At 49.1% G+C, this 17136-nt stretch overlaps 1 protein-coding gene across 4 annotated transcripts in view; it reads right to left on the bottom strand.

The window, feature by feature from the left end:
- Positions 1 to 5268: 5268 nt before the first annotated feature.
- Positions 5269 to 17136, bottom strand: part of PTPDC1 (protein tyrosine phosphatase domain containing 1) — a 52212-nt gene continuing 40344 nt past the window's right edge. For 2 of the 4 annotated variants that reach the window (XM_044266063.1, XM_044266066.1), the window contains 4 exons: positions 14832 to 16072; positions 11586 to 11771; positions 9413 to 9538; positions 5269 to 7092 (listed from right to left, as the gene is read on the bottom strand). In XM_044266063.1, coding sequence (XP_044121998.1) covers positions 6973 to 7092; positions 9413 to 9538; positions 11586 to 11771; positions 14832 to 16072 — 1673 coding nt within the window. In that variant the 3' untranslated portion in view covers positions 5269 to 6972. The remainder of the gene's footprint in view (positions 7093 to 9412; positions 9539 to 11585; positions 11772 to 14831; positions 16073 to 17136) is intronic. The other 2 variants (XM_044266064.1, XM_044266065.1) reach the window with 2 other exon arrangements.

The raw sequence follows: 17136 nt of genomic DNA, 5'->3' as shown, positions 1-17136 counted from the left end.
CCCCACTATATGTCCCCACTCACAGTGTGAGCTCCCACTTCTCCGTATCCCTACCAACACCTGGGGTACCCCGGCTTCTGCACTGTCAGCATCTTACAAGGTGTGTAGTGATATCTCTTTGTGGTTTTCATTTGCATTTCTTTTAATTCCAGTACAATTAACATAGGGTACTCTGCTAGTTTCAGGAGTACAATAAAGTGATTCCACACTTCCTTACGTCCACTAGTGCTCATCACAAGTGCTTCCTTACTCCCCGTCACCCGTTTCACCTACCCTCTCACCCCGCTCTGGTGACCAGCAGTGTGTTCTCTGTAGTGAAGAGTCTATTTCTTGGTTTGTCTTTTTTTCCTTTGTCCTTTGGTTTTGTTTCTTAAATTCCATATGAGTGAAATCGTATGTTATTTGTCTTTCTCTGACTTATTTCACTTAGAATAATACTCTCTAGATCCATCCATGTCGTTGCAAATGGTAAGATTTTGTTCTTGTTGATGGCTGAGTAATATTCCATTGGATATGTATGCCACATCTTCTTTATCCATTCATTAGTCGATGGATAGTTGGGTTCTTTCCAGAATTTGGCTATTGTAAATGGTGATTCTATGAACATAGGGATGCACATACCCCTCTGAATTAGTGTTGTGTTCTGTGGGTAAATCCTTAGTAGTGCGACTTCTGGGTTGTAGAGTAGCTCTATTTTCAATTTTTTGAGCAACCTCCATACTGTTTTCCAGAGTGGCTGCCCCAGTTTGTTTGCATTCCCACCATCAGTGTAAGAGTGTTCCTCTTTCTTCGCATCCTCGCCAACACTTGCTGTTTCTTGTGTTGATTTTAGCCATTCTGAAAGGTGTGAGATGGTATCATTGTGGTTTTGATTTGTATTTCCCTGATGCCAAGAGACGTTGAGCATCTTTTCATGTGTCTATCTTTTGTCCATTTTAAAATTGGATTATTTGTTTTGCTGTTGAGTTATATAAATTGTTCATACACTTTAGATACTAACCCTTTATCAGATATGTCATTTACAAATATCTTCTCCCATTCTGTAGTTGTCTTTTAGTTTTTGTTTCCTTCGCTGTGCAGATTCATTTGGCTTTCTATGACTAATATATTTTTTAAAGATTTTATTTATTTGATAGATAGAGTGAGAGAGCGCAAACAGGCAAAGCAGCAGAGGGAGAGGAAGAGGCAGGCTCCTCACTAAGCAGGGAGTCTGATTTGAGGCTCGATCCCAGGACCCTGGGATCATGACCTGAGCTGAAGGCAGATGCCCAACAGAATGAGCCACCCAGGCGCCCTCTATGACTAATATTGCTTAGTATCTTTTCATTCACATATTTGCCAATCCTGTAATTTTGGTGGGTATTCAGATCTTTGGCAGTTTTGTAAGTTTGGGTTACTTTTCTTTTATCTTGTTGAGTTTTGAGAGGTTTCAGATAGTCTGTTATCAGACACATGCTTTGAGAAAGAGTCTCCCCTAGTCTATGGCTTGCCTTCATTTTCTTCACGGTCTTTTGAAGAGTTAAGTTTTTTAATCTTGGTATAGTTCAGATTATCAGCTTGTTCTTTAATGGACCGTACTTTTGGTGTTGTATCCAACAAACTTTTGATTAACTTAAGGTCACATATATTTTGTCTTAGAAATTTTATAATTTTAGACTTTACATTTAAAAGTTGATTTTTGTAGATAATGCAACATATGGATCCAAGGATTTTCCATTGTTGTTATTTTGCTTATAACTGTCCAATTGTTCCAGCACCATTTGTTGAAAGACTGTCCTTTCTCCCCATTGCCTTTTCAACCTTTGTCCAAACTCAGGAGTCCATGTGTGTGGGGGTCTCTCTCTGGACTATCCTGTTCCACTGATGTGTCTGCCTATTGTTGTATTAGAATCACACAGTTTTGGCTAGTCCAGATTTATAATAATTCTCGAAATCAAGTAGTGTTACCCTGCCAACTTTGTTCTTTTTCGAAGTTCTTTTGGCTGTTCTAGGTCACTTGTCTTTCCATACGGAATTTCAGAATCGGTTTGTCAGTTTCTTCAAGAAAAACTCGCTTGGACTTTGATTAGGATTGTATGGACTCTAGAGATCAATCTGAAAGGAACTGGCATATTAACAATCTTGACTTCTCCAACTCACGGACAGGTGTATCTCTCCATCTTTTTAAGTCTCTCTTGGAAATATTTTGTAGTTTTCATGTGTAGGTGTGGTGAGTGGAATCACGCCACCCTCCTTCCCCCTGCTCCATTATGTCTGTGTCCTAGTCCCCAGAGCCTGAGACGGGGACGTTATCCAACAGGGACAAATGTGAGCAAGTCACAGAACACACACTGCATTCTGTAATCTGTATGATGTTGAGAGACATGCAAACCCACGCACTGTGCTGTTTGAGGTGACGTGACAGAGAAACACACACAAGGGATGGCGGAAGCACTGAGGACTGCACTGGTCCACTCGGGCTGCTCCAACAAACACCACAGCCCAGGCTGACCCAATAGAAATTTATGTTCTCATGGCCCTGGAAACGGGAAGTCTGAGGTCCAGGTGTGGGCAGGAGAGGTTTCCCTGAGGCCTCTCTCCTGGCAGGTAGACGGCCATCTTCCCTGTGTCCTCATGTGGTCATGGTCCTGTGCATGTCTGTGTTCTCATCTCCTCTTCTTCAGAGGGACACTGGTCATGCTGGATTAGGGCCACCCTAGTGACCTCGTCTTCCATCTGCAATGACCCCATCTCCAAATACAGTCACACTATAGGGTATCAGAGGTCAGAACTTCAACATGAATTTCAGGACCTAATCCAGCCTGTAATACCCCTCTGTCTCCTTGGGCTGTATGTCAAGTAGCTGAATTTGACTACAATTAACACATTCTGTTCCAAGGAATTAGAGATGAGTTTTGAAGGATGTTCAGAATTAAGTGAGTGACAATGTTGAGAATTAGGATTCCAGTACTAGTTCCAAGCATATGCTAAACTTGGGTCCTGACAGAGGACGAATGACTGAATAAAGGACCCCGTGTGTCCCAGCATCAGTGGAGCACCACGCACAGAGGAGGCACGGCCTTGCCTGATGAAAGGAATTTCACGTTGGTCTCTTCCACTTGTTTTGAAGCCCACTATGAGCATATAGAATATTGTTAGACAATAACTGGTCGCCTAATTAAAACTTTGTTAAAGTAATTCAGGAACTGTCACCTACTTGTCTCAGGAGCATTAAATTTAATATTAGGTTGGACCACAGAAAATGGCCACATTTGATCATTTTTGACCTGCAGGTTATTTCACATGGTTCAGTTTAATTCAATGTCTGAGTAATTTTAATTTAATTTAATTTTTAAGAGAAGAAAGAAAACAAGAAAGCAACTCACTCAATCAAAGCCAAGGAGTATTTTCGGGCTGTAATCAAATGGCCATGTAAATAGGAAACTATTCCAAAAATATAACTTCTCCCCAAAGCAGGCACTCTTAAGGGTCAAAAAAGTCTTTTCAGTTTAATCAACAAAGCCAGGAGGCAAGCACATACCAACCTTTTGTTGTGATATGCGCTGCCGTGGACACAGGAAACTTTTATTTCCAGTGCACGACAAGGCCTTATGATCGCAAAGTCTGGTTTGGACATGGTCTTGCACGACTGGATGTTTTCAGCGATGGCTGACAGCGAAGGTTTACCCAAGCCACGCTGCTCAAGGCCTCCATCATGATCACTCACAAGTCAGTTTTACGGCCAGTATTGCGCTAGTCAAAGGCCAGCTCATGCCTAAAAGCATAACTAAAACAGAACATACAACTGCGTCCCAGGATTTGTTAAATTTTTCTCTTGCCACATTGTCTGTAAACAATTTTCAACCATCTAGCATTGAGAAGGCTCCTTTATTTTCTTTCAAATTTATCTACTTAAGAGAGAGGGAGAGTGAGCAAGAGAGAGAGAAATAGACGGGGGCAGAGGGAGAGGGAGCAGCAGACTCCCTGCTGAACAGGAAGCCTGACACGGGGCTCGATCCTGGGATTCCAGGGTCATGGCCTGAGCTGAACGTAGATGCTTAACGACTGACTGAGCCACTCAGGCGTCCCGAGTAGGTTCCTTTAGAGAAGGTGATACTCTTGAGCCATATTCATAAAAAGCACCAAAGGGAATGTCATTCTTGATTTACTTGCACTGAAAATATATCAACCCTTGTTCATGTGAAGCAAGAACAAAGATGTCCTAAGTAAACTGTCAGATTTAATCGATCCTGAAAATCACCTTCAGATATTGGGAACTTGGGGTGTGCACTCTGTCTGCAGTGTATCGTGTCCAGAGATGTCCTGAGATGTCTAGAGAACTGGTTGAAACCGCAGGCAAGCTCATGAGCAGGAGTCCTCCATTGATGAGAAAACAGAAACTTCTCTGAAGCATGACACGTTGTTTTGCACGGACTCTGGCATGATGGAAGCACACGCGCTTCCGGAGATAAGACTGAGGAGCTGGCCGAAGACACGACCAACCATATCACAGGGCGTTTCTGAGCTCTGCAAACAGATAAAGCAACCTCAGAGTCAGCAGCACTTTGGCGCAGAGGGCATCAGCGAGCTCTCAGATAGAAGGAAAACCGTAAGTGGCCGCAAGTCCCGCACTTCCTAAGTGAGACAGGTTGAGCTCATGCGACAGTAACACAGCAGCTCAGCTAGCTCCAGAGGACAGAGAAGATGGGTACTCTCACTAAGTGACAAAGAACACGATGCTCTAGGGAGCCACCACAGAGCCCAGGGGTGACAGGGCCCATTGTCCCAGCTGGGCCCTCTGTCGGGAGCACCAGAGGCAGGCAGGTGGCTTGGGAGGGAGACAGGCAGGACTGGAGTCGTCAGTCTGGGACTCCTTCAACAGGCACATATGAACAACACTTCTCCCCGGTATGGAAGGAGCCCAGACAATGCACAGGCGCACCCATGGCCATCAGTTCTGAGTGTGTGCTCCTGACCCTTCACACTTCTGTTGAGCTGAACCCCGAAGTTCTTCTGGAACTATCCTTTGGGCTGCAGAGAACTCCTCACCCACTCAAATGTAGAAAGGCAGGAACCCTGCTGGCCTTAAATACTCCGCGCACCCGCTCCTCCTCGAGCTCGCCTCTCTCCTCCCGTCCCCACCTGCTCATCTGGACAACAGAGCTGGGACCGACCAGAGCCTGGCTGACGTCCAGCCCACGACCCAGTCCGCCCGTCAGGACCGTCCCGTCACCAGCCACAGCTGTGTCATCAGGAGCTCCAAGCTAAAGATATACGAGGGTTGTGGGTTGTTCTTTTCACTTTTATTCCAATACATACAAAGCCTGCAGACAGCCTGAGTCACTGCTCCAACCAGCTCTCTTCCTCAGTCTGGCGCAATGCCATGGTCACATCGGGGCTGCACGGGACCATCTCAGACACACAGGCCAACAGCCACCTGTCCAATGAGCCGTGCTGGCACCTGCCCATGTGAGACTGACAGAAATGACAGTGAATATCTTTTTGGGTAAAAAACCCATTTTTTGTAATGTACCTTTGGATAAAATGTAATCTTTTCTTCCTTTCCCTTTCAGGCACTTAAAAATGAGACATTTCAGGAATGGGTAACCAGTTCATTAAAATTCACTGGATCTGGTTTCCTAAGAAAACTGAAACAGTGTGGGAGGCAACAGCACTTGCCACCAGAGTTCCTAAGACCGACAAGGATGACGACATTCCCGATGCGCCAGCGCCTGATTAGGAGGTGCAGGGGGTGGGGAGACTCATCCGTGGTTAGCCTCGCTTCCCCCGAAATTCTGTCTCTAAAATTAAGTCAATGCCTTAGTATGAAATCAGTTAGATGAGTATCACATTTACTGGGAAAAATGAGGGCCCTCCTTGTGACCTGACCTCTGGCACTGCACACACTCATCACAGCTTCCACTGCTGAAAGACCGTTCAGTCCACAGAGAACTAGTTAGGCTGTAACTAGTTCACTTGTTTCTTATCTCGGGCCCAAGGGTGAGTGCGGTCTACACGCACCACATTTAGTTTAAGACTCTTAGTTCTCCGAGTGACAAGTGGCCGCAGACAGGGCCCTGAGATGACGGGGTCCACGGAAGGGCAGACGTGGGAGGTGTGGGCTGGTGGTCACGCTGCGGCACTGAGCCTGTACCCGCCCAATGGTCCTCCCTGCGGAGTCGAAGCAGCTGCCCACACTGCCCACTGTGGCCTCTGTTCCTCTGTGAAGATGCTGTTTGGTGGCCATCGGGCTGGATGTGCTCAGAGGCGCTCCTGCTTCCTGTGACAGCGGGGTTCGGCACGGGGGTCTGGAAGCCTAACCAGGAGCAAGTCTACTTCCTGTGGTAAAAAATCCCACCACCTCAGTCAACCTTCAACACAAAACTAAATCACTAAATCACTCTGAGAAATCCTGTGACGTGTTTATAAAAAAACAAAAAATCTGTAAATTAAAAAAAAGCCTTAAAAAATGTCGTATCAATAGCCTTCTTATTAACAAATACAAAACAGCTTAAGACACTTTGTGACGTCCTTAGGTCCTGGATCAGGCGGATGGATCCACAGTGAGGTTTTACTACTAGAATCACCTATTTGGTAAAAGCTCCAGCAAGGATTCCACTGACAAAATAACTGCTTTGGAAAAAAAGAGTTACAACTGTTTCCAAAATGTCAAAAAGAATAAAGATGTAAACACCACATACTTACATATTAATAGAACAATATTAATTCAGTTAAATAAATATAAAAAAGTGGCACCAACGTTACGGCAATTTTTCAGCACAAAAATGTAGCTTGAGGATATTTTAAAATAAATAGTTGTTTCCAACAGAAATGAGCGTTCTTAGCACAAACCAAACCAAGAGCGTCTGAGATAAAGTGCTATGAGACGAAGCGGCCCCAGGCTCCAACCTGCTCATCTGTGCGCAGAAAAGCCATCTGGGTCCCCGGGTCTGAGGTGTCTGCCAGTCACCAAGGAAGCGCCGGGAAGCGTCACTAAACATCAGGCTGAGGGCCATCTTTCATCATTTTCCTGTTTTCTTCCAGTGTGTGCTTAAATATTTTCTTCAGGGTGTTGTAAACTACTGGTCCATTTTCAGAGTCCAAATTAACCTGCTGACAAAGAATGAATAGACTCAGGACACAGTAGCAGAATTTTAATCAGCTGATTTGGGGAGAAGAGAAAGGAGGGTGGAAGGGCGCCTGAGTGGCTCAGTTGGTTAAGCGACTGCCTTTGGCTCAGGTCATGATCCTGGAGTCCTGGGATCGAGTCCCACGTCGGGCTCCTTGCTAGGCAGGGTGTCTGCTTCTCCCACTGACCTCTCTCTTCTCATGCTCTTTCTCAAATAAATAAATAAAATCTTAAATTAAAAAAAAAAAAGAAAAAAAGAAAGAAAGGTGGAGAAAAACTCTGACTTCCAAACACAATTATATACAATGCACAGCATACACAACACAGCTCACACATCAACACTAACTGAAAGACTGTATTAGAACTGCCAATCACGTCAATACCAAACTTATGAATGAAAACTCAAAAACTGAAACCCCCAGCCTAGATATGTGTCCTCATAGGTTGTGATGAAGCCAGGCAGCTGTGAGGGCAGAGTGTAGAGTCTGGAGACTAACGGCCACGGGCACAAGGGAAGGCATCTATCAAAACAACACTCACCAGCTGTAAGGGCTGCCCTGTGGCAACCCCCGCCCAGAGCCCCGCTTTCCGCCAGCCCAGTTCACACCCAACCTCTGTGACATGCACACCACAATGCCCACCGCCTTGGCGTTTCTGGGAGCTGTGAACATGAGAGGCTCACGTGTTTGTTGGCCAAAGAGAACTTTCATGGAAGTTCGTTGCTTTGCTCTACAGTGGGGACACCCTGAATCCCTGTATTTGGGCTGTTGGCCCAAGTTCAGCAGGCTGCAGGGTCGAGTGATAGGAGGACAGAGAAGCAGAGCAATTCCCACTTGTCTGCGCACTCCCACTCCCAACAGAAACTGTGGCTCCCTGGGCAGTGCTGCGGAGGGTCTGGGCCTGGCCAACATGTTTGTGGACACAAGACAGCTGGGTCAGAGACAAACAACTCTATGACACCAGACAGCATGTGTGTCACAATCACACGGTCGTCCTCGCCCTCCAAGGCCCCCATCCCCCGAAGAGTTGTGGGCCGCACAAGCAGGGGCTCTGCAATCTAGCTGGTCTTTCCGAGTGCAGGTGACCCCAGTGTTTGCTGAGGGGTCGCAGGCCTGGGAAGCTCTGGCCGAAGGGAAACAGGACCCTTGTCACACTGGAAGCAGCTGCTGTACAGCCTTCTTGAAGAGCTGGCCCAGAACGAGAGTGGCCAGGCCCTCTGTTCATGAGATGTGTTACAGGGCAAATGGCCATAAATGTCTCCCAATCTTTTCAAAGCTGGATTTGGACAACTGCTATGTTGAACTTTCCATCAGGATCCCCCTAAAAGGCCAACAGAAATGAAAAAGAATTCCTACCACATTCAGAGAAACCAATACTAAGGATTTTTTCAGTTAAATTCAGAAATTTCAATACATTGTTTATCCTACCTGAAAAACCTCTCATTAACATTAATAATGGTGTGAATCAGTCACTTTGCTAAGCACCCAACCGCAACCCTCCCCAAGGGCTGGTGGCCTCGCGGTCTGTGACGACATCCGTGTAAGGTGCAAAGGACAACTGAGCTGCTGGCTGTGGAAACTGCTGAGAAGAGACCTGGAGCCGCGAAGCTCCCGAGAGTGACCCCGAGAGTGACCCCGACGCTTGCCGGACGCCTGCAAGGGCATGCTCTGGAGTGCTGCGGGGAGCCGCGGCCAACTGCACGAACCGTCAGCGGCAGCATCACTCCTGTTTACCGCAGACGGGGAGAAGCTGGGCTCTGGGCCCCAGGACAGGGTCACGTTCCCTATGAGAGGAACCAGACTGAAAGGCTGACGGGAGCCTTTTCTCCCGGCACAGCCCTGGTTCTTGCTTCAGCCACGACGGACTGCTGCAAGCCAAAAGGTGCGCACAGAAAAGAAACTCGTTTATTACCTTCTGCTTTGATTTGCCAACTAGGGCAGGGTCCCGGGTCACTGATACTGAGTTCTCAGGGGTCAGTTATGTGTTTAGGCCCAAAGTAGAATGGGCTCACCCAGAAAAGAATCTCTCCTACTTGGCACATGATTTAAAATCATTTTCTCCATATCCACTTGTTTCTGTATGAAAGCTCTTTGTTTCAATGTTCCCCTTTAAAAACCCCACAGTTCAGTTTTTTCTAATATCACTGTTGAGAAACTACTATTTTTTGGCCAATGTCTACGACTACGTTTGAGAAGAGTCCAACACATTTCCATTATGGAAAAACATACTGAATTTTATTTTAGAGCAGATGAGGGGCCTCTGGATTCTGATCTGCGCTTATGCCGACAGCAGCATGTGACCCACCTTGGTGAAGGCTTTAATGGCGCGGGCGAGGATGGCTTCTTCCACGTCGGCAGGGATCGCCTGCAGGCTCACGACGCAGTGCAGCACGCAGAGAATGGTCTGGTGCTGGCCCTGTGTTTGCAGAAACTAAAATCAAACAAGTGGTTTGAAAAATGCCTTAAGACATAAGCTGAAAGGAACTGCACAGCCGGGAGCTGATGTGCGACCAAGTACGCGTAACCACAAATACCAAACTCTCTACCAAGGGCTCCCCCAATGCTTCCTGTTAGGTGTTCATACAATCTGAAAAGCTTTCGGGGAGATACAATCAAAGTTGCTTAGTTGGTACATAAGGTACAACTGGATATGAACACAAGTGCAATCTCAAAGCAAACGTCTTCCTTGCACTGAACTGATGAGAGGACCCACCCGTTTCTGCACACACTGTTTCGGGTCCGCTGACAGAGGCTGACGTGCCACGGCGGTACACGGACTAGTGGCGGGTGGCCAGCGTCGGTACGGGCACGCCCTGCCTATGGCAGGAGCTGCAGACGGAGGACAGAACTTCAGGGGAAGGTGCCCGAGGAACGTGTCCGACTCGACGCCCAGTGCTGATTTAGAGAAGCAGAAGAAACCCTTCACCTCTGGAGCCACCACGTGTCGGCACACTCGCCCGAGCGCCACTGACTACGTTTCTGGGAATCTACTCTGAGGGCCTAACCGGAACCACAGAAAACCTGCAAGCACAAGCGGTCACTACAGGGACGGCTACCAAAGTAAAAACCTGAAACGATGTAAACACCCCACGTGTGGGGGTCGGGGTAAAGGATGGGGAAGGTGCGGTGGGCGCCTTGTGCCAGATGGGTGTGAGGTGTGCAGAGCCACCGGAGTTCAAGTCCTTCTCTCACACACACTGCCTGCCTTTCCTGAGAGACGGCCTCATGCTGGGCCGTGGAGATGAACGGAAGGGAAAACAGAAATTATGACCTGACGAGGGCCTGGCCGCTGCCCCAGGGGTGACCTCTCTCATTCCCTCACACAGGGGAGAGAAGGCAGACTACGAAACAGACTCTGGATCCAGGGCATCCTCATCTGTGAAGGCACATGCGCATGTGTATGAGCATCTGTGTCTGTGTCTAAAAAATGAAGCATACGAAATGTAGTGATCCGAAGGGGCACGTGCACCCGAATGTTTACAGCAGCAATGTCCACAACAGCCAAACTATGGAAAGAACTTAGATGTCCATCAACACATAAATGGATAAAGAAGATGTGGTATATATATGTAACGGAATACTATGCAGCCATCAAAAGAAATGAAATCTTGGGGCGCCTGGGTGGCTCAGTGGGTTAAGCCGCTGCCTTCGGCTCGGGTCATGATCTCAGGGTCCTGGGATCGAGTCCCGCATCGGGCTCTCTGCTCAGCAGGGAGCCTGCTTCCCTCTCTCTCTCTCTGCCTACCTCTCTGCCTACTTGTGATTTCTCTCTGTCAAATAAATAAATAAAATCTTTAAAAAAAAAAAGAAATGAAATCTTGCCATTTGCGACAACGTAGATGGAACTAGAGGGTATTATGCTAAGTGAAATAAGTCAAAGAAAGACAATTATCATATAATTTCCCTGATAGGAGGAAGTTGAGAGGCAACATGGGGGGTTGGGGAGGTAGGAAAGGAATAAATGAAGATGGAATCGGGAAGGAGACAAACCATAAGAGACTCTTAATCTCACAAAACAAACTGAAGGTTGCCAGAAGGAGGAGGGTAGGGGAGGGTGGTTGGGTTATGGACACTGGGGAAGGTGTGTGCTATGGTGAGTGCTGTGAAGTGTGTGAACCTGGCAATTCACAGACCTGTACCCCTGGGACCAATAATACATTATATGTCAATAAAAAGCAATAAATCATTTAAAAAAATGAAGTATATGGTTGTCCTTGACCATAGTAACAAATGCACTAAGTTTGACAGAAAGGACTTGCAGATGTTCACGGTGGGGCCGCTGGGATTACGGGTGTTCTCATCCGGCTTCGTATCTTCAACATGGGATGCTGGGCGTGCATTTCTACTTACCTTGGAAGAACCTAAATCAGGCCCAGATATGGGATTCCATACAAGTCCCCTTCTTTAGAATGGACTTCTGTGCACGAAGCCTATGCTAAGGCCCTTGGTTAACTTTAACCGCCCCACAGCCTCTTTACCTTCTCTAGCAGAGAGAGCGCATCCGCGGTGTCCGAGCGGCTGCCGAGCAGCGTGTCCACATCCTGTTTGGTGATCACGGGCTCCTTCAGCTGCTCCACCCAGGACCACATCAGACTGCACAGGACGAAAGGGTCCCTTTCGCCACATATTCTTTCCCAAGCTCCATCTCGGGAATTTAGTTCTTTCTACAAAGAAGGGAAGAAAAAGGAAAATGAAGAGAAGGAGAGGGGAGGGGAGGGGAGGGAAAGGGGAGATGGAGGAAGGAGGAGGGAGAGGGAAAAGGAGAGAGGGAGGGAAGGGAGAAAGGGGAGGGGAGGGGTGAGGAGGAGGGAGAGGGGGAGGGACAGGGAGGCAGCACCATTTGAGGTTTGATAGCCCTCAGGCTGTCCACGAGTGACAGTCTTAGGCTCAGCGTGGACAGGGACCCCTCCCAGTGCCCCCAAACTCCAGGTGGCACATAGGCTGAGATGCTGAGTCTCTCCAAGCCTCAGTTTCCCTCTGTGAAGCTGACCCCTGCCCCACGTGTGCATTAAAGCTCCCTCAGAGAGAGGGCTCCGTTGGCCTAAATGCTAAGCTCTCTACCCCACTCTGAAACCACAGATACTGTTCAGGAAGAGGGAGCCTTCGTTTTTAGGTTCCTTGGAACAAAAACAGACATACTGTGAGGAAGCAGAACGGCAGACAAGAAGGCATATGTAAGGCAACATTCACAAATTACCCTGGGATGAGGAAAAGCTGACTAAACCTTCAAAACGGGCCCCAGAAAAGTGCTGAACAGTCTGCCGCTGTGGCAGACACACCTGTCTCACGTTCCTTTCCACAGTCGCATGCAGGCCCGGACACAGAGTCAGCCCCACACCCTGAGCCTGGACAGCGGAGGGGACGAGCAGCAGTCCCCTGGCCCATGTCCCATGTCCCAAATGCTCGAGACAAGTTAAAAGCAGGAGGCCCTAACAATTTACCTCGCAGAGAGCAGCAAACAGGAAGAATTCTACCTTCTGATGGGGCTCAGCTTTATGCGTTAGTAAATAAAGTGCATGTGTGCGACAGGAATAAGCACCAGAATCGCACATTCATTCATTCACGCTTCGGGTCGTTTCACAAGACTCAGACGGGGACAGCCTGTAGCAGGCGGCCTATCCAATTCCTACAGCACCGCAGCAGGGCCCTGACGGCAGAAGTGTGGGCCCAGGGAAGAGGGTACCTGGCCAGGAGCCCAAAGCAGCACGGGGCAGGCGGCGTTCCCTGGGTTTTGCTTGACCCCTGACGTGATGCTCCTGCCCTGCTGCCAGGGTCCTCTGGCTCTGGGTTCCTCTGGTTCCTCTTTATTCTCTCATAAAGAAGCCACTGTGTTTAGCTGTGTGGAGGCCCCGGTCCCCACGGGTCACACAACAGCCGATCGGCTCTGCCGTAACCAGAAGCTCGGCAGAGCAGCACAACTGAGGCCCTCCCAGGAAAATGCTGGTTACTCTGATTTCTGAAATCCTCTGGGGCCTGAGCAAACCGTTAAACCCATGAGCTGCATCCCGGCCCGGCCACATTCAGGCCACATGATCCTGAGCACGTGTCTGGACCCCTGTGACCCTCAGCTTCCCTATCTGTGATCCTTAATTCATAAGGGTTGTGAAGATTAAGGAAGAATCTTAGGGTATCCTCTGCTCTCCGGGTCAGAGAGCAGGTGATGCAGGTGATGCAGCAGCCAAGAGAGGTCCCAGCAGGGGCACGGGCAGCGCGGTGCCGCCCAAATCATAGCTCTGGACTCCTTCCAGAACTCAGCTAGTTTTACTGCTGAAAGACCCATAATAAAATCCAGAAAGTGAAACAAAGGGCAAGCCTATCCAAACCAAAGGGTCATGTTCATCTCTGGAAAATGCTTTTGTATTTTGTGCTCCAACGGTCCCACCCACTAGGCTGACCTCTGAGGGGTCCGACCACTAGCTCTCCTGGCTACGGTGTTGCAAGGGAAGGGCTGGCAGACTGAGCAGCCAGAAGGACCCAAAGTCCTGTTCAGTTTGGAATAAGAAAAAATACTTCACGTTGTGGGAAGTCAGTATCTGTACGTATTTGCTTAGCGAACACCTGCCGTTCTGACAGACGTGCACGTGCTCTGCAGTCCCACAGCTGTAAGTGGGTGCAAGGCTCTGGCCTAGTTTTCCCACCTCTGCATCTGGAAGGTTCTGACCCTCCTGGAAAGTGTACATGCCTTGCTTAATTAATGCAGAATACAGAGGAGCAGAAACACAGATAATTCGCGGGACATTACAGACTGACGAGTCCAGATTTCACTGAGCCAGGCCTGCCCAGGTCAGCCCCACATTTGGGCAGTTGACTAGTTTCTGGTAACTAGGTGGTTAAGGCCTTTTGGGTACACCAGTTGTTCATTCAGGGCGAAGAGCACAACTGATTTAAGACTGTTTCGAATGAAAATACACCATAAAGAGGGGTTAAAATTTACAAATGCACATTCTAATGTAAGTAAAAGCCCAGGAATGGACCCCAAAGACACAACTTTGGGTAAAACAAATGGCACAGGCGTGCCTGGGTGGCTCAGACGGTTCAGTTTCTGACTCCATTTCGGCTCAGGTCGTGAGCTCAGGCTCATGAGACGGAGCCCCAGGTCAGGCGTGGTGCTGAGTTTGGGACCCTTTCGCTCCCTCTGCCCCTGCCCCCACACCTCTCTCGTTCGCTCTATATAAATAAGTAACATCTCTTTAAGAAAACTAACACCACAAAGGTACTCTGCGGCTCGCCCCCAGGGCTTTGTGGAATCTGACCGTTGCCACACGGGAGCGCCGGGAGGTCTGCAGGAAGGGGAGCCCAGCGGACAGCAGCCATCGCGCGTCCTGACCTCATTCAACACTTGCGTTGGGGACTTTGGACGAGAGTTTTCTCTGATTTTACTCATGTCTCTCGGTCAGTGATTCTCCAAGTGTGGCTCCCCACCAGATTCAGGTTAGAGATGCTCAAGTCAGTTCCTGTGTGGCCTGTATGTCCCACAAAGCCAGCAGGAAAGCAAGAAGCTGCCACAGGCCTGGGCATCAGTGCCCTGCTCGGAGGACCCGGCTAAGTGCCAAGCACTGCGCGCTCTCTTTCACACAGACACTGAGAAACCCTGGGGTTCCGAAGTCAGGTATTACGGAAACAGATCTTCAAATTCCCATAACCCTTCAATTTGGTAAAACGTATTCCGTTTTTGCTCTGACATAAGTACCCCCCTCATGCATAATTAAATGAGATACAAGTACCTGCCACATTTCTACCTTCCTCTTCACCTCCTCCTTCTCTGCGAACTCATCTAAGCTTGCCAGGGCTTTGGCTGCCAGTACTCTCCTGGCTTCGGCACTCAGTCCCGACTGCACAACACCGTATGCAGCAGCTGCGGACACATCTCTACCGTCCTGGGCTGGGCTGCGTCCACCAGAAAAGGGTGCTTTGGAGCTGAAGCCACAGTCCAGGGGTCTGCGGGGTGTGTCGGAGCAGCAACCGGCGGGAGTTTCGTACTGACAGCGGGGCGCTTGCTGGGGAAAACTGTCTGATTCCGTCAGGCTATCTGCAAGGTTCAGTGTAACTGGCTCCCTAGGGTTGTATGAACCTGAAACACCCGACGAGAAGGTTCTACTCCGCTGTACTTCCTTTGCAACAGTCTCCCTATGGAAAAGCGGTGACTCCTCATCTTTGAGTCCTTCCAAGCCTCCAAATTTAGCCTGATTCCAGAAAGAGAATGTATTTCGGACAAGCGTTTCCTTACTTGGCTCAAGCTGTGGAGACTGGGGGGTGTAACAGTGGCTTACGGGCTTCTGCGGCCCAGGGTTATGGCCAAGCAAGGCCTGGGCAGGCCCCGTCCACGGAGTCTCCCCGTGCTCCAGAAGCGTCTCAGCCCTCTTTAAATCCGAGTCGCTGTAGCTGAGTCGCCTTTTCAGGTGAGTCAGGGGCTGAAGGCACTCGACATTCCGCCTCTTCCAGAGAGGGTCAATCCCTTGCTCGCTGGAAAGAATCACATCCTGATTCTCAAAATCCGTGGCCACCGCGGTGGCGGGGAAGCAGTCGGATGCGTCGCTGCCCTGCCTCAGCAACTCCTTATCCAGCTGCAGGGTGATCATCTCAGAAACCGTCTTCTCAATCTCGGCGGACAGGCTGGGCACTTCTGCCACCTCTGCCGTCACCACTGGCCTGTTCTCGGCTAAGTCCAGCAGCAATTTGCAGACGAGGTGGATAATTTTGGGTACGTGTTTCAGGAGTCGGGCCTCATACCCGTGCAGCAGATGCCGCTGGCGAATAAGATACTGTGCTAAAGTCACGGCATGCGCTTTGGGGTCGCAGCAAGAGAATATATTGCGAAGAGGAATCAGAAACTGAGTAAACTCCCTTACGCAGAGCAGCTGTCCTCGAGTTTGTATGGAATTGGGTCGCTTTGCCCGAACAAATATAATTGCTTGGTCAGCGGTCATTCTTGTTGCAAAAACCAAGTAACATGCTATTAAAACGCCTAGGGGTGAAGAAGAGAAGACTGGTATGAAAAAGTTTATAACTTATTTATTTACCACTCTCTAAGATTTAGATTTTGAATATGCATTAGGAAACCATATAAAGGACCATTTTAAGGACAATTATAACTTACTGACTTCTTGTACAAGTGTTTATTCACTTGTCTATATGTCCCTTCTCCCCCAAGAACCCACAGTTATCTCTGTACCCTGAGAGGGAGTGAGTGTGCACGAGGGGATGAAGGAGTAAGAAGGGGTGAGGGGACGAGGGAGAGAGTGTGGTGAGGGGGATAAGGGAGACAGTGTAGTAAGGGGGATGAGGGAGTAATAGTGGGTGAGCGGATGAGGGAGTGAGTGTGGTGAAGGGACTCGAGAGCAGTGAGGGGGATGAGGGAGTCAGAGGGGGTGAGGCAGTGGTAGTGTGGTGAGGGGGATGAGGGAGTGGACAGGGGTGAGGGGGATGAGAGAGAGAGTGGTGAGGGAATGAGGGGGAGTGTGCTGAGGGGGACGTGGGAGAGAGTGTGGTGAAGTGTTGAGAGAGAGTGTGGGGGGGGATGGGGGAAGGAATATGGTGAGAGGGATGAGGGAGACAGTGTGGTGAAGGGATTCAAGAGTAGTGAGGGGGATGAGGGAGTGAGCAGGGGTTAGGGGATGAGGAAATGAATGTGGGTAAGGGGGATGAGGGAGAGTGTGGTGAAGTGTTGAGGGAGAGAGTGTGGTGAGGGGCTGGGGGTGAGTGTGTGGTGAGGGGATGAGGGAGTAAGAGGAGGTGAGGGGATGGGGGAGAGAGAGAGAGTGGTGAGGGAGAGAGTGTGGTAAGGGGGATGAGGGAAAGTATGTGGGTCAGGCAGATGAGGGAGAGAGTGTGGTTAGGGGGATGAGGGGTGAGCAGAAGTGAGGGGATGAGGGAGAGTGTGGTGAAGTTGAGGGAGAGTGTGGTGAAGTTGAGGGAGAGAATGTGGTGAGGTGTTGAAGGAAGGAGTGTGGTGAGGGGATGAGACAGAAAGTGTTGTGAGGGCCTGAGGGAGTGAAAGGGGGTTAGGGGAAGGTCCAAACGGAGCGTATG

The sequence above is a fragment of the Neovison vison genome, chromosome 9 (genome assembly GCF_020171115.1).
Source record: "Neovison vison isolate M4711 chromosome 9, ASM_NN_V1, whole genome shotgun sequence".
Taxonomy (NCBI): Eukaryota; Metazoa; Chordata; class Mammalia; order Carnivora; family Mustelidae; genus Neogale; species Neogale vison.
Note: the sequence above shows the minus strand (reverse complement) of the source record. Positions and strands in the feature narration are given on the sequence as shown.